Source organism: Hemiscyllium ocellatum, chromosome 30, assembly GCF_020745735.1.
Source record: "Hemiscyllium ocellatum isolate sHemOce1 chromosome 30, sHemOce1.pat.X.cur, whole genome shotgun sequence".
Classification (NCBI taxonomy): domain Eukaryota; kingdom Metazoa; phylum Chordata; class Chondrichthyes; order Orectolobiformes; family Hemiscylliidae; genus Hemiscyllium; species Hemiscyllium ocellatum.
In genome coordinates, this window is record NC_083430.1 from 40,506,259 (window position 1) to 40,525,095 (window position 18,837).

At 40.9% G+C, this 18,837-nt stretch overlaps 1 protein-coding gene across 2 annotated transcripts; it reads left to right on the forward strand.

The window, feature by feature from the left end:
• The first annotated feature begins 2,092 nt into the window (after positions 1–2,092).
• pef1 (penta-EF-hand domain containing 1) lies at positions 2,093–16,266 on the forward strand. 2 transcript variants are annotated; one of them, XM_060847311.1, is made up of 5 exons: positions 2,093–2,186; positions 6,778–7,183; positions 8,569–8,724; positions 14,425–14,568; positions 15,440–16,266. In XM_060847311.1, exons 1-5 carry the CDS (start codon positions 2,163–2,165, stop codon positions 15,667–15,669), a joined length of 960 nt encoding a protein of 319 aa, XP_060703294.1. In that variant the 5' UTR covers positions 2,093–2,162; the 3' UTR covers positions 15,670–16,266. The 2 variants fall into 2 exon arrangements, with proteins under 2 accessions (XP_060703294.1, XP_060703295.1); XM_060847312.1 differs by having other exon boundaries at positions 6,778–6,949.
• Positions 16,267–18,837: the final 2,571 nt, after the last annotated feature.

Genomic DNA, 18,837 nt, shown 5'->3' on the forward strand with positions numbered 1-18,837 from the left:
GTACAGATGATGAAGAGAAGAAGGGAGGAGTCGGATGGACCAGGTGAAGATGAGAGCAAGTTGGAAGTGAACAAATTCTGGATGAGGGTAGCAGCATCAATGAGGTCATCAATGTACTGAAGAAAGAGTTGCGGGGAGGGACCCATGTGTGACTGAAACAAGGAATGTTCCATATATCCCAGAAAGACATAGATGTAATTGGGCCCCAGGCTGGTACCTATGGCCACCCCTCTTGAAAGAAGTGATGATTTGGAGGTGCCGGTGTTGGACTGGGGTGGACAAAGTTAAAAATCACACAATACCAGGTTATAGTCCAACAGGTTTATTTGGAAGCATAAGCTTTTGAAGAGCTGCTTCATCAGGTAGTTGGCAACCAATTTCGAAAGAGTTGTTCAGAATGAGGCTGAGCTTGGCCAGAGGAGGAAAGTGAGGGTGAATTGGGACAGTTCAGGCCTCTTTTTCCACGAAGGAGAGAGCCCTAAGACCATCCCAATGGGGATGGATGTGTGAAGGGAATGCACATTCTTGGTAAAGAAAGGTCTGCTGGAGCCCACGAAGTGGAAGTTCTGAAACCGACATAAAGCATCCAAGGAATTGCACATGTAAGCGGGAAGGGACTGGAAAAGGGGAGAAAAAAAAATCAAAATCAAGATCTAAGAAACTCAACAGGCACTCTTCCCCCTGCTCCAGTGGGGCACGTCTTAGACCGTAAGACCATAGGATATAGGAGAATTATGTAATTCAGTCCATTGGGTTTGCTCTGCCATTTGAACATGACTGATGTGTTTCTTAATCCCATTCTCCTGATAGCCCTTGATCCCCCAACCAATCAAGAATCCTGTCTTAAATACATTCAATGACTTGGCTCCACAGCCCTCTGCAGGAATGAGTTCCACAGAGTTACCACCCTCTGAAGAAATTCCAGAGTTGTTGTAAAAGTAATTTCACTCTAACCTGTGCATACACAAATGGACTTCCAGAAGTAAAGTGCCTTCTGGGTCTTTGAATCTCTTCGACAGGCAATCCATTCCCTCAGTATTCTGCTACCACAGCAGCTTTCCTATAACAAAAACGAATTACTGGAGAAGCTCAGCAGATTTGGAACATTTATGATAAGAGTTAGTATGTTTGGTCCAGTGACCCTTTAGAACTGATAATTGAGAAAAATTTAATATTGATACTGAGAATGGTGGGCGTGATTTGGAGATGCCGGTCGGTGTTGGACTGGGGTGTACAAAGTTAAAAATCACACATCCCAAGTTATGGTGGGGAATGGTGGGACTTGGTATTAAAGGACTAAGTGTATAGGTGGAGATGGAGCTCAGAGAGAACAAGATAACACAGACAAAAGGATTGTTGATAGTAATCCAGAGCAGAAGAGGTTTAGATATTTGGGGGCTATGCGTAATTGAAAATGGGTTGGCTGTGCTGGAAGTAGGAAGCTTCCTGATGAAGGACTTAGGTCCAAAACGTCGATTCTCCTGCTCCTCGGATGTTACCTGACTTTTCCAGCATTATATTTTCGACTCTGATCTCCAGGATCTACGGTCCTCATTCTGTAGGCAACCCATACCAACAACAGCACTCAAAGTGTAGGGGTACATGTATATATATGGAAGGAGATATTCATGCTCTAATTTTTTAAAATTCAGTATTGAGTCCTGAAGGGTGCACAGAACCAAAATAGAAGGTTCGTTCAGCTTACATTGAGCTTTGCTGAGGCACTACAGCCCACCTAAGATAAAACAAAATGCTGAGGTGGGAACTTGAAGAATGGCAGGCAACTGGAAGCTGAGGATTTATTGTACGGACAGGGTGGAGGTGAGACTGGCTGGTTGAGAGATTGTAATGATCAATGTAACGTTAAACACTGGCCTCACTTCCGGGAATGCTGCTGGAGGACCACGTGTGAGGAATGTCACGCCTTTCTATACGTCACGGAGCGGATCACATGATGTCCCCACAACGCCCGACGTTTCAAAGGGCACGTCATGGCGACTCGTGATTGGCATGCATAATAACCTATCAGAGGCCAAGACGTTTCAGGTGTAGGGTGGGCCTATTGTTGCAGACGGACCAATCGGGTGAAGGAGAGTGCGCGCGGGGTGGGTGCGTGCTTGGGCGGGTGCTCGGTGAGGCCGCGGTTGGTAGTTGAGTTGGAGATGGCGACGTATCCTTACGGCTCGGTGAGTGAGTGGAGAAAGGAGAGGGGGAGGGTCGGGCCCGGGCCTCGTGTTGTGGGCTAGTGCCCGTCTTGCTGAGGCGATGGCACCCTCTGTAGAAGTTGGGCTGTAAGTTGAGGGCGTGGAGCGGAGGCGCCTGCCCTGGTACCTGGGTTGGAGGGTTAACCAAACCGTCCCGCCCGAGGGGGTTCTGTCCCTGTCCCTGTCCCTAGTTCTGGACCTGGCTCTGGCTGTGCCCGTGCCCAGGTTGAAGGTGTTAGTGGGTGATAGTGTTTCCCCCCTCCCCTTTCAGAGTATATCTGTAATTTCCCTTGTATACTTCCTCCTCCAGCTGAGGAGGCTCGGTTAATTCCATCTTGGAATTTTTTTGTTGACTTATCTACAAACTTGGGACAGATTTTTCTCCAAATCCATTTGGGTCACAAATCTGTCCTGGAAATCTGAGGTTTTATTTTGTAAGATCTGGGGCAATGATTAGATGTCTTTTTTTTAAAAAAAAACCTTATTCACTGAGTTCTGTATCCATTGTTAGGTATTCGAACTTGTTTAGCTTAACTTAGAAACTACTACTTTTGAATTGTGAAGTTTGCAAGGCATATGCTAATTTCCTGGTGCAATGCTTAAGCCTTTCATGTTTAAATATTTTGAAGCTGGTATCCTCAAGGATTCTCAAACGAGCAGGTGCACACACTAAGTCTAGTAGAACTATTTTGTTTACAATGTACATTCATGACTGGAATGGGGAGAGTACTGCAGCCAAGTTTATGTGTGACACACTACCACCCTCCCATTGACCAACCAGGTCGTACCCTCTACCTGTCTTCACTTCTTCCCACTTCATTCTGCCTCTGCCTTTCCCTTTATCCGCAGCTCCCCCCACAGCCACCCCCAGCCCTGAAGAAGGGTTACACCTGAAATGTTAACTTCTACACTACCCTGATGCTGCGTTGATTTGGAGTTGCCGGTGTTGGACTGGGGTGTACAGAGTTAAAAATCACACAACACCAGGTTATAGACCAACAGGTTTAATTGGCAGCACACTAGCTTTCGGAGTGACGCTTCTTCATCAGGTGATTGTGGAGGGTTTGATCGTAACACAGAATTTATAGCAAAAATTTGCAGTGTGATGTAACTGAAATTATACATTGAAAAATTGATTGTCTGTTAAGCCTTTCATCTGTTAGAATACAGTGGTAGTTTCACTTCTTTCATGTGTAAATCACAAAACCCTTCTTTTTAAAGTTATAGCTAGACAATATGTTGAAAGCTATCGTCATTGTAGGCAGCTAACCCAAGAATACAACTTTTAAAAAGAAGGGTTTTGTGATTTACACATGAAAGAAGTGAAACTATCACTGTATTCTAACAGATGAAAGGCTTAACAGACAATCAATTTTTCAGTGTATAATTTCAGTTACATCACACTGCAAATTTTTGCTATAAATTCTGTTACGATCAAGCCCTCCACAATCACCTGATGAAGGAGCGTCACTCCGAAAGCTAGTGTGCTTCCAATTAAAAACCTGTTGGACTCTAACCTGGTGTTGTGATTTTTCTTTTAATCTGATGCTGCCTGGCTTGTGTTTTTTACCAGCCTCCTACCTGCCTACAAAAATAGGTGGGCAGGTGAGTTAGCCGAGGGATATATTCAGATTGAGTGGGCAGAAATTTGACAAGTAGTATGATGTGGAGAAATTAACTTATGCACTGTAGGAGGAAGAAAAGGAGCTGAATATTATTTATATGGAGAAAGACTGCAGAAAGCACAGTTTGGGTAGATATGGGAGTTCTCATCCATGAATCACAAAACACGTGCATTGAAGTTGAGTTCAGGAAGGCAAATGGGATGTTGGCCTCTAATTCAAATGGAATGGTGTATCAAAGTAGGGAAGTTTTGTTAAAACTATATAAGGCATCAGTCAGACCATCAGCTGTGAATGGATTTGGGGCCCTTATCTAAATGCATTGGAGGCAGTCCAGAGAAGTATCAGACTGATATCGGGTATAAAGGGGCTGACAGCCCCTGTGTGCATTGGAATTTAGAACATTTGAGAGGTGACGTTATGAAACATACAAGATTCTTGGGGCATCTAGATAGTAGAGATACAGAAAGGGTCACGCCCCCCCCCCCCCCCCCCCCCCCCCTCTCAATGTGGAGTAGAGGGCATAATTGCAGTACAATCAGTGCATATTTAAGACAAAAATGAGGACCTTTTTCTGAGGGCAGTAAATCGATGGCTCAGTGGCTAACACTCCTGCCTTTCATTGCCAGGACCTGGGTTCAATTCCACCCTTGTGTGACTGTGTGGAGTTTGTGCATTCTCCCTGTGTCTGGTTTTCTCCCACCAGCCACACACATGCAGGCTAGGTGAATTGGCCATTCTAAATTGTCCATAGTGTTCAGGCTATGTGGATTAGCCATGGGAAATACAGAATGACAGGGTGGAGTGGAAGTGGGTTGGTTTTTGGTGTGGATTCGATGGGCTGAATGACTTGTTTCCACACTGTAGGGATTCCAAAATAAAGGGTTCTTTGATTGTAATTTCACAAAAAAATCGACCTTTCTAGTTCTGTGAAAGTGGCATTTTCCAACTTAACTAACATGAAGAAGGCAAGACGATCTGGTTCTTTTATGCAGATCAACGGGCAGTTTATCTTTCCAACGACTAGAAGATGTTTTTTTCCTTGCCACCATGATAGGTATTTGTACCTCCAGATAGGCTTATTTGGAGGGATATTTAGCTACAGCTAACTGCATAGTATAGATTACGGTTATGAAATGTTGTGAAACTAATGAGGTAATGTACCACTTGCAACTAGATCGTAGTCAAATCGAAAGGTGCAAAATAAATCTGGAAACTTTGTCAGAGCAAGACAGAGACCGATTCTTTCAGTAATGATCTGTCACCAGAATTTTCCTTTATTTCCATCATTAACAATGATAATGAATTGAAGTCAAAGCCTTGCTTGTTTTTCTCATTTCAGCCATATATACCCTTGAGTGACACATTATTTTTGTAGCATTAGTCAAGTCATTTGAAGTACTTATGAAAGTCTTTCCCTTTCAACAAAGAAAACATTATATTTATGCGTGGGAGGCAGCTCAGGATTGCTTAATCTATACCAATCCACAGATGTGCTTACAGAAGGATGACTGTTGCCAGAATGGTACCCTGATGTTTTGTTCACAACTTGCAAGTGTGAACGTTTGGCCATTATCTCATTGAATCCTGGAGTAGGGTGAAGGAGCTGTTTAGAATCATACAGCATAGAAACAGACCCTTTGTGACCTAGCCTCACTTACTAACATTTGGCCCGTATCCCTTTAAACCTTCCTATTCATACCCATCCAGATGCCTTTTAAATGTTGCAATTGTACCCACCACCTTCTCTTCCTCTGGCAGCTTGTTCCAGACATGCACCATTCTGTGTGTGAAATAATTATCCCTTGGGCCCTTTTTAAATCTTTCACCTCTTATCTTAAACCTAGTTCAGTAATTTTGTACTAGATCTAAGAGCAAATGATTTAATTTGGGTTTTGCAAGCATGTGTGGTCTGGTTGAATGTGGTCTGTGTTTTACCTATTACGAACGTGTCACTGATTAATATGGTCTATGCTGTTACTCAATTGCCAGGTATTAAAGTCATCTTTTTGATCTGATGGAAGATTTCCATTAATGGAAAATATCACTCTCATAGCCAGTGCAATAATGAAATGGCAAGCTTAGCATTTTCAAAGTGTAGGATGCTTTCTTTCTGGGTTAATTTGAGTATTTTTCATTTGCCAAATTAATTCAAAAATGTAACATGCTGTAATGACCTGATCAGAAGCAGATTTCTTGCTTCATGCTTTGAGATTTTGTGCTTTCCTCTTCAGTTATTCATAGGCACTTCCAATTTCAACTTCAGTGATCAATTTGTTCAGGGTAAGAATACATGAGCCGATTTCCCATTGCCTTCCTCATGTGAGCTTAAAGGAAACAAATTCTCTTCCCAAAGGACCCTCCTCCACCTGAAAGCAACTTGTTGTTCCTCAAGTTTCTAGCTCTTCCACCAGCACTGCCTAAAGTTAACTGGTCCTACCAATGGCCATGATCCGTAACCCTGAGATGGGACCATTATCAGGGGCTGTGGTTATTTGTAAAAAGGCAAGGATGACCACCACTCTGGTCGCATGTTCCTGTTATCCTGAAATGTTGCGTATTGCCTTTGAAAGATATTATGGTTCACAATGCAATGTATTTAAGCCACTTGGGGCATGGAGCATTAGTTGCATGGTTCTCAACCGAGTGTAAAAAGCTGCTAAGAGAAAAACAAATGAGATTTTGACTTTGTCATAATTCTTCCAGCCAGTAATCAGAATGTTTTCTTTTACACAATTCCTCCTTCACTCTTGTTATCCATTTCCCAATCATTGCTTGAGATCTCCCTCCAGCTATGTGCTTTCTTTTGATTTGTGTTCTGCTAACACATTGGGTTTTAATCTCTTTTTCATAGTATACTGTGTTCATATATTAAAGTGTGAACATACAGAGCAAATTTTGCTCCTGTTTTTGCATGAATGGTGTTGTATAACATGCCTTTCATCTTGCAGAACTATCCTGGGTCATCAGGGCCTGCACCAGGAGCTCCACCGGGCAGCTACTTCTCAAGTCAACACCAGGCTGGAGGTCAATACGGCCCCCATTCTGGCCAGTATGGGGGTCCACCGCCAGGTAGTCCTTATGGAGGGCCACAACCGAGTGCACCATACGGAACATCAGCAGGTGGGCAATATGGAAACCAAGCACCAGGTGCACCATATGGAGCTCCACCGCCAGGAGGGCACTTTGGAGCCCCTGCACACGGAGGCCAGTATGGACCTTCAGCACCAGGAGCCCCATATGGAAGTGCATCTTCAGCAGGATATTATGGAGGGCCAGCACCAGGTGGTCCATATGGAGGACACCCATATGGAATTCCACAGCAAAGGCAATATGGATCAGGTGCTTCTTTGGCTGGTAACTATCCGATGCAGTAAACTGAGATGTTTCTCGAGGAAAATCTGAGGTGGCTGCACAAATATTGATGACCTGGCAAAGAAAATCAAATTTCTTCCAAGGGCTTTTGGATTACCCATGTAATCTTTCTGGAGGTGAAATCATGAGCTGTTGTATAATTTAATTTCCAAATTATGAAATATGTAGGCTGACTAGTTTTGGGAAAAGGAAATGCTGTTTATTTTTCTCTCAGCCATCCCATGTATCAGGCTGGCTGAGACCCAGAACTTGTCTGAAATTATGTGCCAATCTATTGGATTCACATGTCACGGACTTAAGACCATGAATAGCACTGTTGTAACTACAAGTGTGAGAACATTGAAACTTGAGAAGAAACTGCCTCGGGTTCCAATGTACCAATCAAGAATTAGTAACAATGTTGTAACTTGATCGTAAAGTCTCTCTTCTTACCCTTGCTGTTTGCATAACAGCAACATGTGTTGCACAGTAAACGTATCATTCTGCGCTAATGGGATGTCAGGAAATGAAGCTTAAAGTTGTATTACAAAACTTTGCTCAGAATGATCTTATAGTTATTTCGTCTGAAATAGCAGCTGACTTTTAATAGTATATTTTGAGGTGAGGCTGTTAGCAACCTCTTGGGGCTTTGAAAGCTATGGCACTCTAGAATGCTATGAATATGGTGACATGGGATGATTGTAATGAATGTGCAGTCTTTGAGCCAGCAGCAGGTTTATCTGGAGTCTGGGTACAGTCAGAAATTGCTGGTCTCAGGTGACTGAAACCGTTGAAATGCACGGGACTTTCCTGATGTCAGTGATGGCATTGGAGTAGCTCATAGATCTGAGGTAATCTTTGATAAACAATGCTTTTTTTTTAAAAAAAAGTAAATGCTTTTAGTAATGAGCTGCATCCTGACTTAATAGGTTCACATTTACTTCTCATTTAAACTTGCATGTTTTAACAAAAAAAAACAATTTTTGCCCTGAGACTTTTTTTCATTGCTGGATTGTATCATTTAATTCACAGATTTCGTTTGGGCTTTATTTTACTATGTCTGTCTGCATTTTGACAAAGAATAAGGCAAGTTATGATAATCATGTGAGGCCTGGTAAAGTTAGGCAGAAAAAAATTAAAAGGAGCAAATTTGCCATTAGGTTTATCTTGCCAATATGTTGTCAGTTGTAATGTTTCCATTTTACAATATTATTTTGCAGCTTTTAAGATGTTTTGTCTTCTGTTGTGTACCAGTATTGGATCACCTTTGTGATAATATGGTTGTCAACTAAGTTGAAAGTGACTCTCTTATCATGCTTCATTGTATTCTTTTGCTCATTCCTGCTCCTTGTAATGTATCCTACTCTGTTTACACTGCTGTTGTACAGGTGATGTTCCAGCAGGCATTGATCCTGAAGCCTTCTCTTGGTTCCAGTCGGTGGATGCAGATCGAAGTGGCTACATCTCGCTGAATGAACTCAAGCAGGCCCTTGTCAACGGCAACTGGTCAACGTTTAATGATGATACCTGCCACATCTTGCTCAGTAAGATTGGAATCCACTTTATAAAACTTTATTTAAACCCATTGAACAGTACAGCGACTATGTACAGACTCTTAACACCATTTGTTTGGGGACAGGGTGGAGGGAAGCGAGGAAAGCTAATGTTCTTTATGCATCTGCCAATGTTACTGTTTATTACTAGTGGAACAGATTGTAAGACCACCTCAAGTGATGTTTCCTATCAAAAATTTCTCCCTCTCAACCTCTGGAATCATGTTACAAGTCCATGTTCTTGATGTACCACAGGGCACCATTGGTATATCTTATGAACACTTTCAATTTATTGGAATGTATATGCAACGTACATCAGTTGCATCAGGATGTTGTTTCTCTTTTTAGTAATGGGTGTTAAGATAGAAACTGTATATAATCAAGAAAGGAAAAGATTTCCATGGAGGGCCAACAACAGTAACATCATTAATTATATTTACAGTAAGAACAAAGTAAAAAAAATCTCTTCCCCCCACCCCCCAAAAAAAACCAGTGAAACTAGAATCAGTTAATAAAAAAATTTCCTGAGTCTGAAACTTTACCAGAGATTTGATTTAATTAAAATTGGGAGGTCTGATTTTAGAAAGCAACTAAATGAAGTAATTTTTTACTGAAGCTGCACAAAATTAAGCAATTGTTGCTGATACACCTTAACAATAATGATCTTTGATAGCTCTGATACCCTTACCAAATTGTTTAAAGCTAGCAATTGCAATTATGTTATCAATGCTCAGTTTGAATGGAAACATCAAATATTACATGCATAAAATAAAAATGTTTATCTCCATGCTCTGAAGATTAAGATCATCTAACTTAGTTCTAACTTAATCAAAATGTAAAGATACTTTCAGCATTCATTTGAAAATAATATGTCATTTGACTGTAATATGTACGGCTTGGTTTGGTCAATCATAGCTGTCTTCTCTTGCATGGCAACATGTAATTGCTATTTATCTTTGTAAAATGTAGTGTATTACGTTGCTACTTGGGATAATCTATTGGTTCAATTAAACTAGATTTTAATTTTGTTCTCCCCTTTACTAAATTATGGATAATAAGGTCTATCTTGTGGTCAAAGTGACATCTGGTCCCAATTTGAGACTATTGAAAAAGGTTGAGATTTATTTTCGAAAGTATTATAATGGCATACAACCAAGACAAATTATGTTTAACTTAATCATTTCCCAATTGCTATCTTGCATGTTCAAAATTTTTTGAAGACTGGATTTTTCAATTTTAACTTTGAACAAGTTTTAAGTATCTCTTTGAAAGTTAGTGAAAATATAAAATTGTTTTAATTTTTAATCAATCATGTTCTTTATGATAAGTTTCCAAAGTGAGGCACTAAGTACTGTTGGTTGCCTAAGTATACAGTTTACTGCTGAAAAAGTGCGTAATCTGTAGGCAGTCAGTCCATGTGACATTTTCTAAATTTATGCTTTGAAAATAGAGCCAGTCTGATTCAAGGTTGGGCTACAGCCAGACTCTTAACACCTTTTTAATGCATTGTCAGAGCTGAGACATCATCGTTTTTTTTTAAAAAAACCTTGTTATCTTGGGACTGTGACTTGAAAGAAGTTCTGGGATTTGTGTATTAATCACTCGACCTGCATCGCCATTCTAAGTGATTTAAAGACTTAACAGCAATCTAGATTTGTTTAAAAAGTAGCATCAGTTGTATGACACATACTGATTTTTACTACAAATCTGGGTTCTATGATTTTGCCCCACTAGCTACCTGACAAAGGAGCAGTGCTTACAAATAGACTTTTGGACTAAACCTGGTGTTGTGATTTTTAACTTTGTCCACCCCAGTCCAACACTGAAATAGCCATGACACAGCTGAAAAAATAGACTTTTTCATTGGTTTCTGCCCCTCGGGACAATGTATGCTGTATGAGAACAGTGTGCTGATTGGTTGATAAGTAGACTCTGAATAGTAGAAGAGTGAGGACTGCAGATGCTGGAGATCAGAGCTGAAAATGTGTTGCTGGAAAAGTGCAGCAGGTCAGGCAGCATCCAAGGAGCAGGAGAGTCGACGTTTCAGGCATGAGCCCTTCTTCAGGAATGAGGAAAGTGGGTCCAGCAGGCTAAGATAAAAGGTAGGGAGGAGGGACTTGGGGGAGGGGCATTGGAAATGCGATAGGTGGAAGGGGGTCAAGGTGGGGGCGGAGAGGTCAGGAAGAAGATTGCAGGTTAGGAAGGCAGTGCTGAGTTTGAGGGATTTAACTGAGACAAGGTGGGGGGAGGGGAAATGAGGAAACTGGAGAAATTAGTTCATCCTTTGTGGTTGGAGGGTTCCTAGGCAGAAAATGAGGCGAAAGACGGGGTGGTTGGTCCTGGTGTCCCAGAGGTTGTGTTGGTCCAGGTGCTCCAAGGCCCCAAGGGATCCTTTCATATCCACCACAAATTCACCTGCGCCTCCACACACATCATTTACTGCATCCACTGCACCTGATGTGGCCTCCTCTATATTGGGGAGACGGGCTGCCTACTTGTGGAATGTTCCAGCGAACACCCCTGGGACACCCAGACCAACCAACCCAACCACCCCGTGGCTCAACACTTCAACTCCCCCTCCCACTCACCAAGGACATGCAGATCCTTGAACTCCTCCATCACCAGACCATAGCAACACGATGGCTGGAGGAAGAGCGCCTAATCTTCCACCTAGGAACCCTCCAACCACAAGGATGAACTCAGATTTCTCCAGTTTCCTAATCTTCTCTCTCTCTCTCTTTTTTCCCCCCCCCCCCCCCCACCTTGTCTCAGTCAAATCCCTTGGACTTAGCACCGTCTTCCTGACCTCTCCGGCCTATTACCCTCACCTTGACCTCCTTCCATCTATTGCATTTCCAACGTCCCTCCTCTCTACCTTTTATCTTAGCCTGCTGGACACACTTTCCTCATTCCTGAAGAAGGGCTCATGCCTGAAATGTTGACTTTCCTGCTCCTTGGATGCTGCCTGACCTGCGCTTTTCCAGCAACACATTTTCAGCTCTGAATAGTGGAGGTTTGGAATGGGGAATACTGTGCCATTGGATGATGACTGAAAGTTAACTGCCAAGCTTTGTTTACATTTTAAGGGCAACCCCTTGAGCAATGAACCAGAAAATGCTGTCACCTGTTTTGTTAAGATGAAACGTGATGTGTATGCATGTTCTTTCTGTCTGTAAATAACAGAGCTCTGTGTATTAATTAATGATGCTTCCCGAAAGTAGAGTGACAAGTAGATAGGATAGTGAAGAAGGCGTTAGGTATGCTTTCCTTTATTGATCAGAGTATTGAGTTTCAGAGTTGGGAGGTCATGTTGCAGCTGTACAGGACATTGGTTAGGCCACTGTTGGAATACTGCATGCAGTTCTGGTCGTCTTCCTATCGGAAGGGTGTTGTGAAACTTGAAAGGGTTCAGAAAAGATTTACAAGGATGTTGCCAGGGTTGGAGGATTTGAGCTATAGGGAGAGGCTGAAAAAGCTGGGGCTGTTTTCCCTGGAGCATTGAAGGCTGAGGGGTGACCTTATAGAGGTTTATAGAATTGAAGGGCATGGATAGGATAAATAGACCAAGTATATTTTCCGGGGCGGGGGGGGGTCCAGAACTAGAGGGCATAGGTTTAGAGTGAGAAGGGAAAGATATAAAAGAGCCTAAGTGGCAGCTTTTTCACGCAGAGGATAATACATGTATGGAATGAGCTGCCAGAGGAAGTGATGGAAGCTGGTACAATTGTACTATTTAAAAGGCATCTGGATAAATCTATGAATAGGAAGGGATATAGGCCAAGTACTGGCAAGTGGGACTAGATTGGGTTGAGAAATCTGGTTGACATGGGCGTGTTGGACTGAAGAGTGTTTCTATGCTGTACATCTGACTCTATGACACTTCATGCAAATACAGGATACTTCGTATGCAACTGACATTTGTGCATTGGGTGCAATTCTTTGTGTGCTTAAGATTATTTAGCAAATGCTGATGAATTGCAGAACTACACCTAATGTTAGACACTGTCTTTGTAAATGCAGGCTGGTTGCATATAGTCAACCCTTGTTTGTTGCAAACAACTGAAGATATGCTATTTGATAATGATGTGCCAGTATTTGGAAAGAGTATGCTTGATACACACTACTACCATGCTGCAACAACACAAGTGTTATTCACTAATACCAGGAAGCTGCCATCTAGGTGAAAGGCTTTTGCTTATCCTACAACTGAATAATGTAGATGTGAATTTGAGAGATGCTATGTAGGTAGGTGGCATGTTGCATAGATTGGCAGGTCATATCTATTGGTGTATTTCTTTGTCTCTTTGCTGCAAATAAGGTACTGACTAACTATACCCAACCTGACTGCGCTTGCAAAACTCCCAAGCAGTGTCCAATATTGAGCCTGTGACTGGACAACACTTTCTAATAATCCTGTGTGTAAATAATTACACTGACAACCAGTTTAGGATTGTGAATTGGGCTTGTAACATGGCACATTAGCCACTGGAAATTGCATATACAGTATTAGTATGCAGGCTCCTGATCTTTGCAGACAGCGAACGTGTATACATGTTTGGATGAAGTCAGCACTGCAGATGCTGGAGATTAGTAGAAAAGCAGGGCAGACAGCATCTAAGGAGCAGGAGAGTCAACGTTTTGGGCATAAGCCCGTCGTCAGGAATATATACACACTGCCTGTCAGGGCAATGACTCTGGTCAAGGTGAGCTGCCTTCTTTAAAATTGAAACAAATTTTGGCAATTCACTGTCAGTCAGTATGAATGCATATTCAATGGCAATACCTCTATTAATCAGTCCATCTTCCAACCTATCAGCAAGCTCTCTCAAAATGTAATTGTTTTCCTTTTTACTGTGGTGTTTCATGCAGAATGTCCTGATGAGTGCAAGATAAAAGTTGTGACAAAATGCATCTCTTCTGCTATATTCAAGCTCTGAAGGCAGGTGGCTAATCTGTTCTAGGCTACCACTGTTGCTGCACTGCATTAGTAGCAGATAGTTTACAACTCTCTTCTGAAGGAGTTCTGTTTCCCCAAAACTACCCCAAATGTTTTTTTTTATTTTGCTTTATTCTTTCTTTCTTGAGCTGTGGGTTTTGCTGGCAGTGGTAGCGGCAGCATTTCATGGCCATTTCAATTGTCCTTGAATTGAATGTTTTGCTAAGCCATTTTGGAGGGCAGTTAAGAATCACATTGCTCTGGATCTGGAGCCACATGTGGGCTAAATCTAAGAGGCAGCATGGTGGCTCAGTGGTTAGCACTGCTGCCTCACCGCTGGAATTGGACCTGGGTTCGATTCCAGCCTCTGGCGACTGTGTGGAGTTTGCACATTCTCCCCATGTCTGTGTGGATTTCCTCTCTCGATCCAAAGATATGCAGTTGGATTGGCCCTGCTAAATTGCCCATAGTTTTCAGGGATGTGTAGGTTAGGTGCATTAGTCGGGGGTAAATATAGGATAATAGGGTAGGGGATGGGTCTGGGTGAGTTACTCTTCGGAGGGTCTGTGTGTGGACATGTTGGGTCGAAGGGCCAGTTTCCACATTGTAGGGATTCTATAAACCTGGTCAGAGTGACCGATTTCCTTCTACTAAAAGACCTGATTGTCAGAAAGTTTTATTCTTCTGTGATTTTAGCTGTTGAGCTTATTTATGTGGTAATCGATTTAAAACAATTTTTCCCTTCATTCCTCCAGATATGTTTGACAAAAACAAAATGGGTAAAATTGATCTATATGGATTTTCTGCACTCTGGGGATTTCTTAAACAGTGGCGCAACATGTTCCAGCAGTTTGATCGTGATCGATCAGGGAACATAAACACCCAGGAGCTACAACAAGGTGAGCCGAAGAGTATTTGTGTTTGCTCTTCTCACATCTATACCACTATAGCGTTGTAAAGAGTGATCTTTGGCCTGAATTGTACTGAATTCATAAAATAAGAATAGAAGAGCTGAGGCATGAGGCTTCAAGAAGTGGAATTGATGTGCATTTTGTTTGCCTATCCCACAACTAATAAAGGTAATGCGAGTACAACAATTGTGCACTATATCTCAGTTGAAGAGGTATTTTGTAGAAAACATGGTAAATTAAATTTTCAAGTCAACCTGTTCAGAGATGTTATTGCATGCCTCTGGAGCACATGGGACTTGAACTCAGGTCTCCTGGTCAAGTGGTAGGGAAATTACCACTGTGCCACAAGAGAGGGTTATGGATTGTCAGAAGTAGTTGATTATTAATTCACAAGTTAGCTTGGCTCGAGTGATAGTACTCAGTCTTTTGAGTCTGTGTTCAAGTCTCGTAAAAAGATAAGTACGTATCTAGACTCATTCTGCAATGCAGAACTGAGCTACCACAGTTTTTAGATGAGAGGTTAAACTAAGATCTGGTCTGTCTAATCCGATATATGTAAAAGATTCCATGACACAATTTGAAACAAAATATTAGTGAAAATGTTCAGACAAGATAAAAATATTCTGAAAGATGCTATTTATTGAACAATGGAGGTTTATTAAAATTTTTTTTTAAAAGTTTGTACCAATTAACTTTTATTTCACAAATCTATTTGATATCTGTATTGTGTCCACCTCTGATTTTGTTTTCCATGAAGTAGTTTGTGTTTTTCATTTAGAGTGCAATTCAAATTTAATTTTAAATATTTGATTACATTTTGCCTAATGCAGCTTGTATTGAAGTTTGTGCTGTTTTGCAGCTCTCACTCAGATGGGTTACAACTTAAGCCCACAGTTTGTCCAGTTCCTGACAACTCGGTTTGCACAAAAACCAGCTCGGTCCACCATACAGCTGGACAGTTTCATCCAGATTTGTACACAGTTGCAGACCACAACTGATGCCTTCAAAGAGAAAGACACCAACCGTTCTGGAAATATCCGCATTAATTATGAGGACTTCCTAACTCTTGCGATATCACGCATGCTATGATCTGTTGTGATAACAGAAAAGAAAATAAGATCTGGATTGAGTCTCCATTCACATTGTGGTCAGCTAAATGGACTAAAATTAGAACTCCTAATTTAACACAAGATTAATGCAAATGAACGGAGCAATTTGAAATGGATGACAGCATTATCGCATCACTTGTACCGCAGCTTACCGCCCAATGCTATATTTCAACGCTCAATTTCTAGCACTATTTAGTAAAGTAATGCATTCTCATGTAACAGGAACTTTAGTTGCTTGAAATCACTTAAAGAATGTACATACTCTTCAAGACTTCCATAAATAAATTGGAATTATGTTAGAATTGAAACCTGCTCCAACCGTATGAGGTGGCTTTGGTGTAAGAGTAGAGCCTGATACAGAATATTCCAAATCTATAGCCTATGATTTGAAATGGGTGTCATTCCATCAAAATGTGTTTATAAAGTTCTGTATAGAGCAGCCTGACAGATGTGTAGTAGATTATACTTTTTCCTTTTTTTTTTATCTATTTATGTTACTCAAAATTAAAACACAAATCAGTGGTATTCAGTTCATGCATTATCACATGGGAATAAAAATAGGAATTGTGAACCTTAATCACATTTTGTTGACTTTGTTTGCCTTTTTAAAAGATTGCATTAGATTCTGTTTCAACTATCTTCTGGTCAGAAGAGTCCCGTATATAAACGGTTAACTTTGATTTTTAAAAACTAGTGCTGAATGTTAAAACTGCTAAACTGGATGAGTTGATAAAATTTTCTTTGAACTGCAGTGACATTTTCTCCTGTACCATCATATAAAGAAACACCAACCTATACTTGGAGTTGGATAGAGCTCTCGAGGATAGTGGAATCAAAGGGTTATGGAGATAAGGCAAGAACAGGATACTGATTAAGGATGATCAGCCATGATCGTATTGAAGTGATGCAGGCTTGAAGGGCAGAATGGCCTATGTCTACACCTATTGTCTACTTGGGGGTGGGGTTAAAAAATTTAGTAACTTCCAGCTGCGTTTAAGCATGCTTAAAAATATGGAAATATGCTGTAAATGAAATTCATATTCACACAAAAATATTGCTAAGTAAAATGATTCAACAATGTCAACAATTTAATATGGAGCTTAACATCTACAACATTATAATAACCTACATGGAATTGTTATTAGCAACAGTTATTTGTTACCTTTAGCTGTACATTAACCATCTCCTCCTAACATATTTGTACACTATTTTAATCCAGTGCTTTGGAATATTGGATTTGCATTTGTGCTTTTCTCTAATATTTACATAACGTGATTATTTTTGATCAGTAGATATAGGGCCATTTAAAAGGCTAAGATTTATCACTCATTCCTAATTGCACTCAGTAAGGTACTGGTCCACCTCCATTTTAAAATGCTGTAGTTTAAAGTAGACACTCCACATTGCTGTGGAGCTTCAGGCATTTGAAGTTATAAGGATGATGGAGTTGTTCATCTAATTCCAAGTTTCAATTCTGTGATTAGCTTTGTGCACTCATACGTTTTGAGACTGGCATATGAGAGGCAGCCAGAAAGAAATTAAAATGTTCACAAATTGCTTAAAATTCTACTTAATATTGTATGAACATAAGTGGTTTCATTTGTTTCTAAATTTACAGCATTTTAGAGTAAAATCATGTTAGAAATGTATAGGATCATCCGAGAAGGTAAGGTAATATTTCTGATTTCTCTTTGTGCATTTTGACTGCTCAGTGCACTGGCTGCTGCATGTTTTCTATTCACACTTCATTGCTCCTATTTATGTTGCCTTTAGTTTTCGTGGTCTAAAGATTCTTTCCTAATCAAAATCATTAACATTAGAGGCTAAATAAGATACCTACATGACCTCTTGTGAAAGATGCTTAACATGTTTGTCCCACTGATGAAGTCCATTAAAACCTTTTTATGGGTGGAGAAAGGAATAGTTTGAAATTTGGACCCTTTAAAAACTGTAACAACAACCTTCGAGTCATACAGCACAGAAACTGACCCTTCAGTCCAACTAATCCACGCCAACCATGTTCCCAAGCTAAACTACTCCCAACTGCCTGCACTTGGCCCGTATCCCACCAAACCCTTTCTATTTATGTACACGTCCAAATGTTTAGTTAACTGTTGTAAATGCATTCACCCCTTCCTCTGGCAGTCTATTCCACACATGAACCACTCTATTTTTTAAAAAAAAATTGCCCCCATGTTCTTAAGTCTTTCTCTTCTCACCTTTTAAAAATTAACAGGCATATGTTTTAACCATATCAGGGAAAAGACCTCTGCTATTCACCTTATCTATGCCTCTCTTGTGGTTTTATAAACTTATGTATAAGGTCAACCAACAGCCTCTTCCACTCCAGTGGAAAAGCAAAGTCCTGGCGTGTCCAACCTATTTTTTTTTATATATATATAACTCAAGCCCTCCATTCCCAGCAACATCCTGGTAAATCTTTTCTGAACCCTCTCCAGTTTAATAATATCCTTGCTATAACAGGGCGACCAGAATTGCATACAATACGCCAGAACAGACCTCACTGATGTCCTGTACAACCTCAACATGATGGCCCAACTCCTATACTCAGAAAGTATGAGCAATGGAGCCAAGTGTGTTTAAATGACTTACTAACAACCCTGTCTACTTGTGACACCAAGTTTCCCTGGGTGTCTCTATTCTGCAACACCAGGGCTCTAGCATTTAACTGTGTAAGACTCGCCCTTGTTTGTTTCTATCAAAAATACAATACCTCCCATTTATGCAAAATGAACTTCATCTGTCACTCCTCAGCCCATTGCCCCAATTCATCAGGATCTCTTCGTAAGCTTAGATAATTGTCATCGCTGCCCACTATACAACCAATTTTTGTGTCATCCACAAACCTACTAACCAGGCCTTCTATATTCTCCTACAAATTATTTATATAAAATGACAAACAAGTGGATCCAGTACTGATCCCTGTGGAACATCACTGGTCATGGGCCTCCAGTTTGAAAAATGACACTTCACCACTTCTATCCTCGCTTCCTACTGTGATGTCAATTTTGTATTCAATTGGCAAGCTCTCCCTGAATCCCATGTGATGTTACTTTTATTAGTCTACCATGTGGAACCTTTAAAGGTTTTACAAAACTCCAAGCAAGCAACCACTCTTCCTTCAATT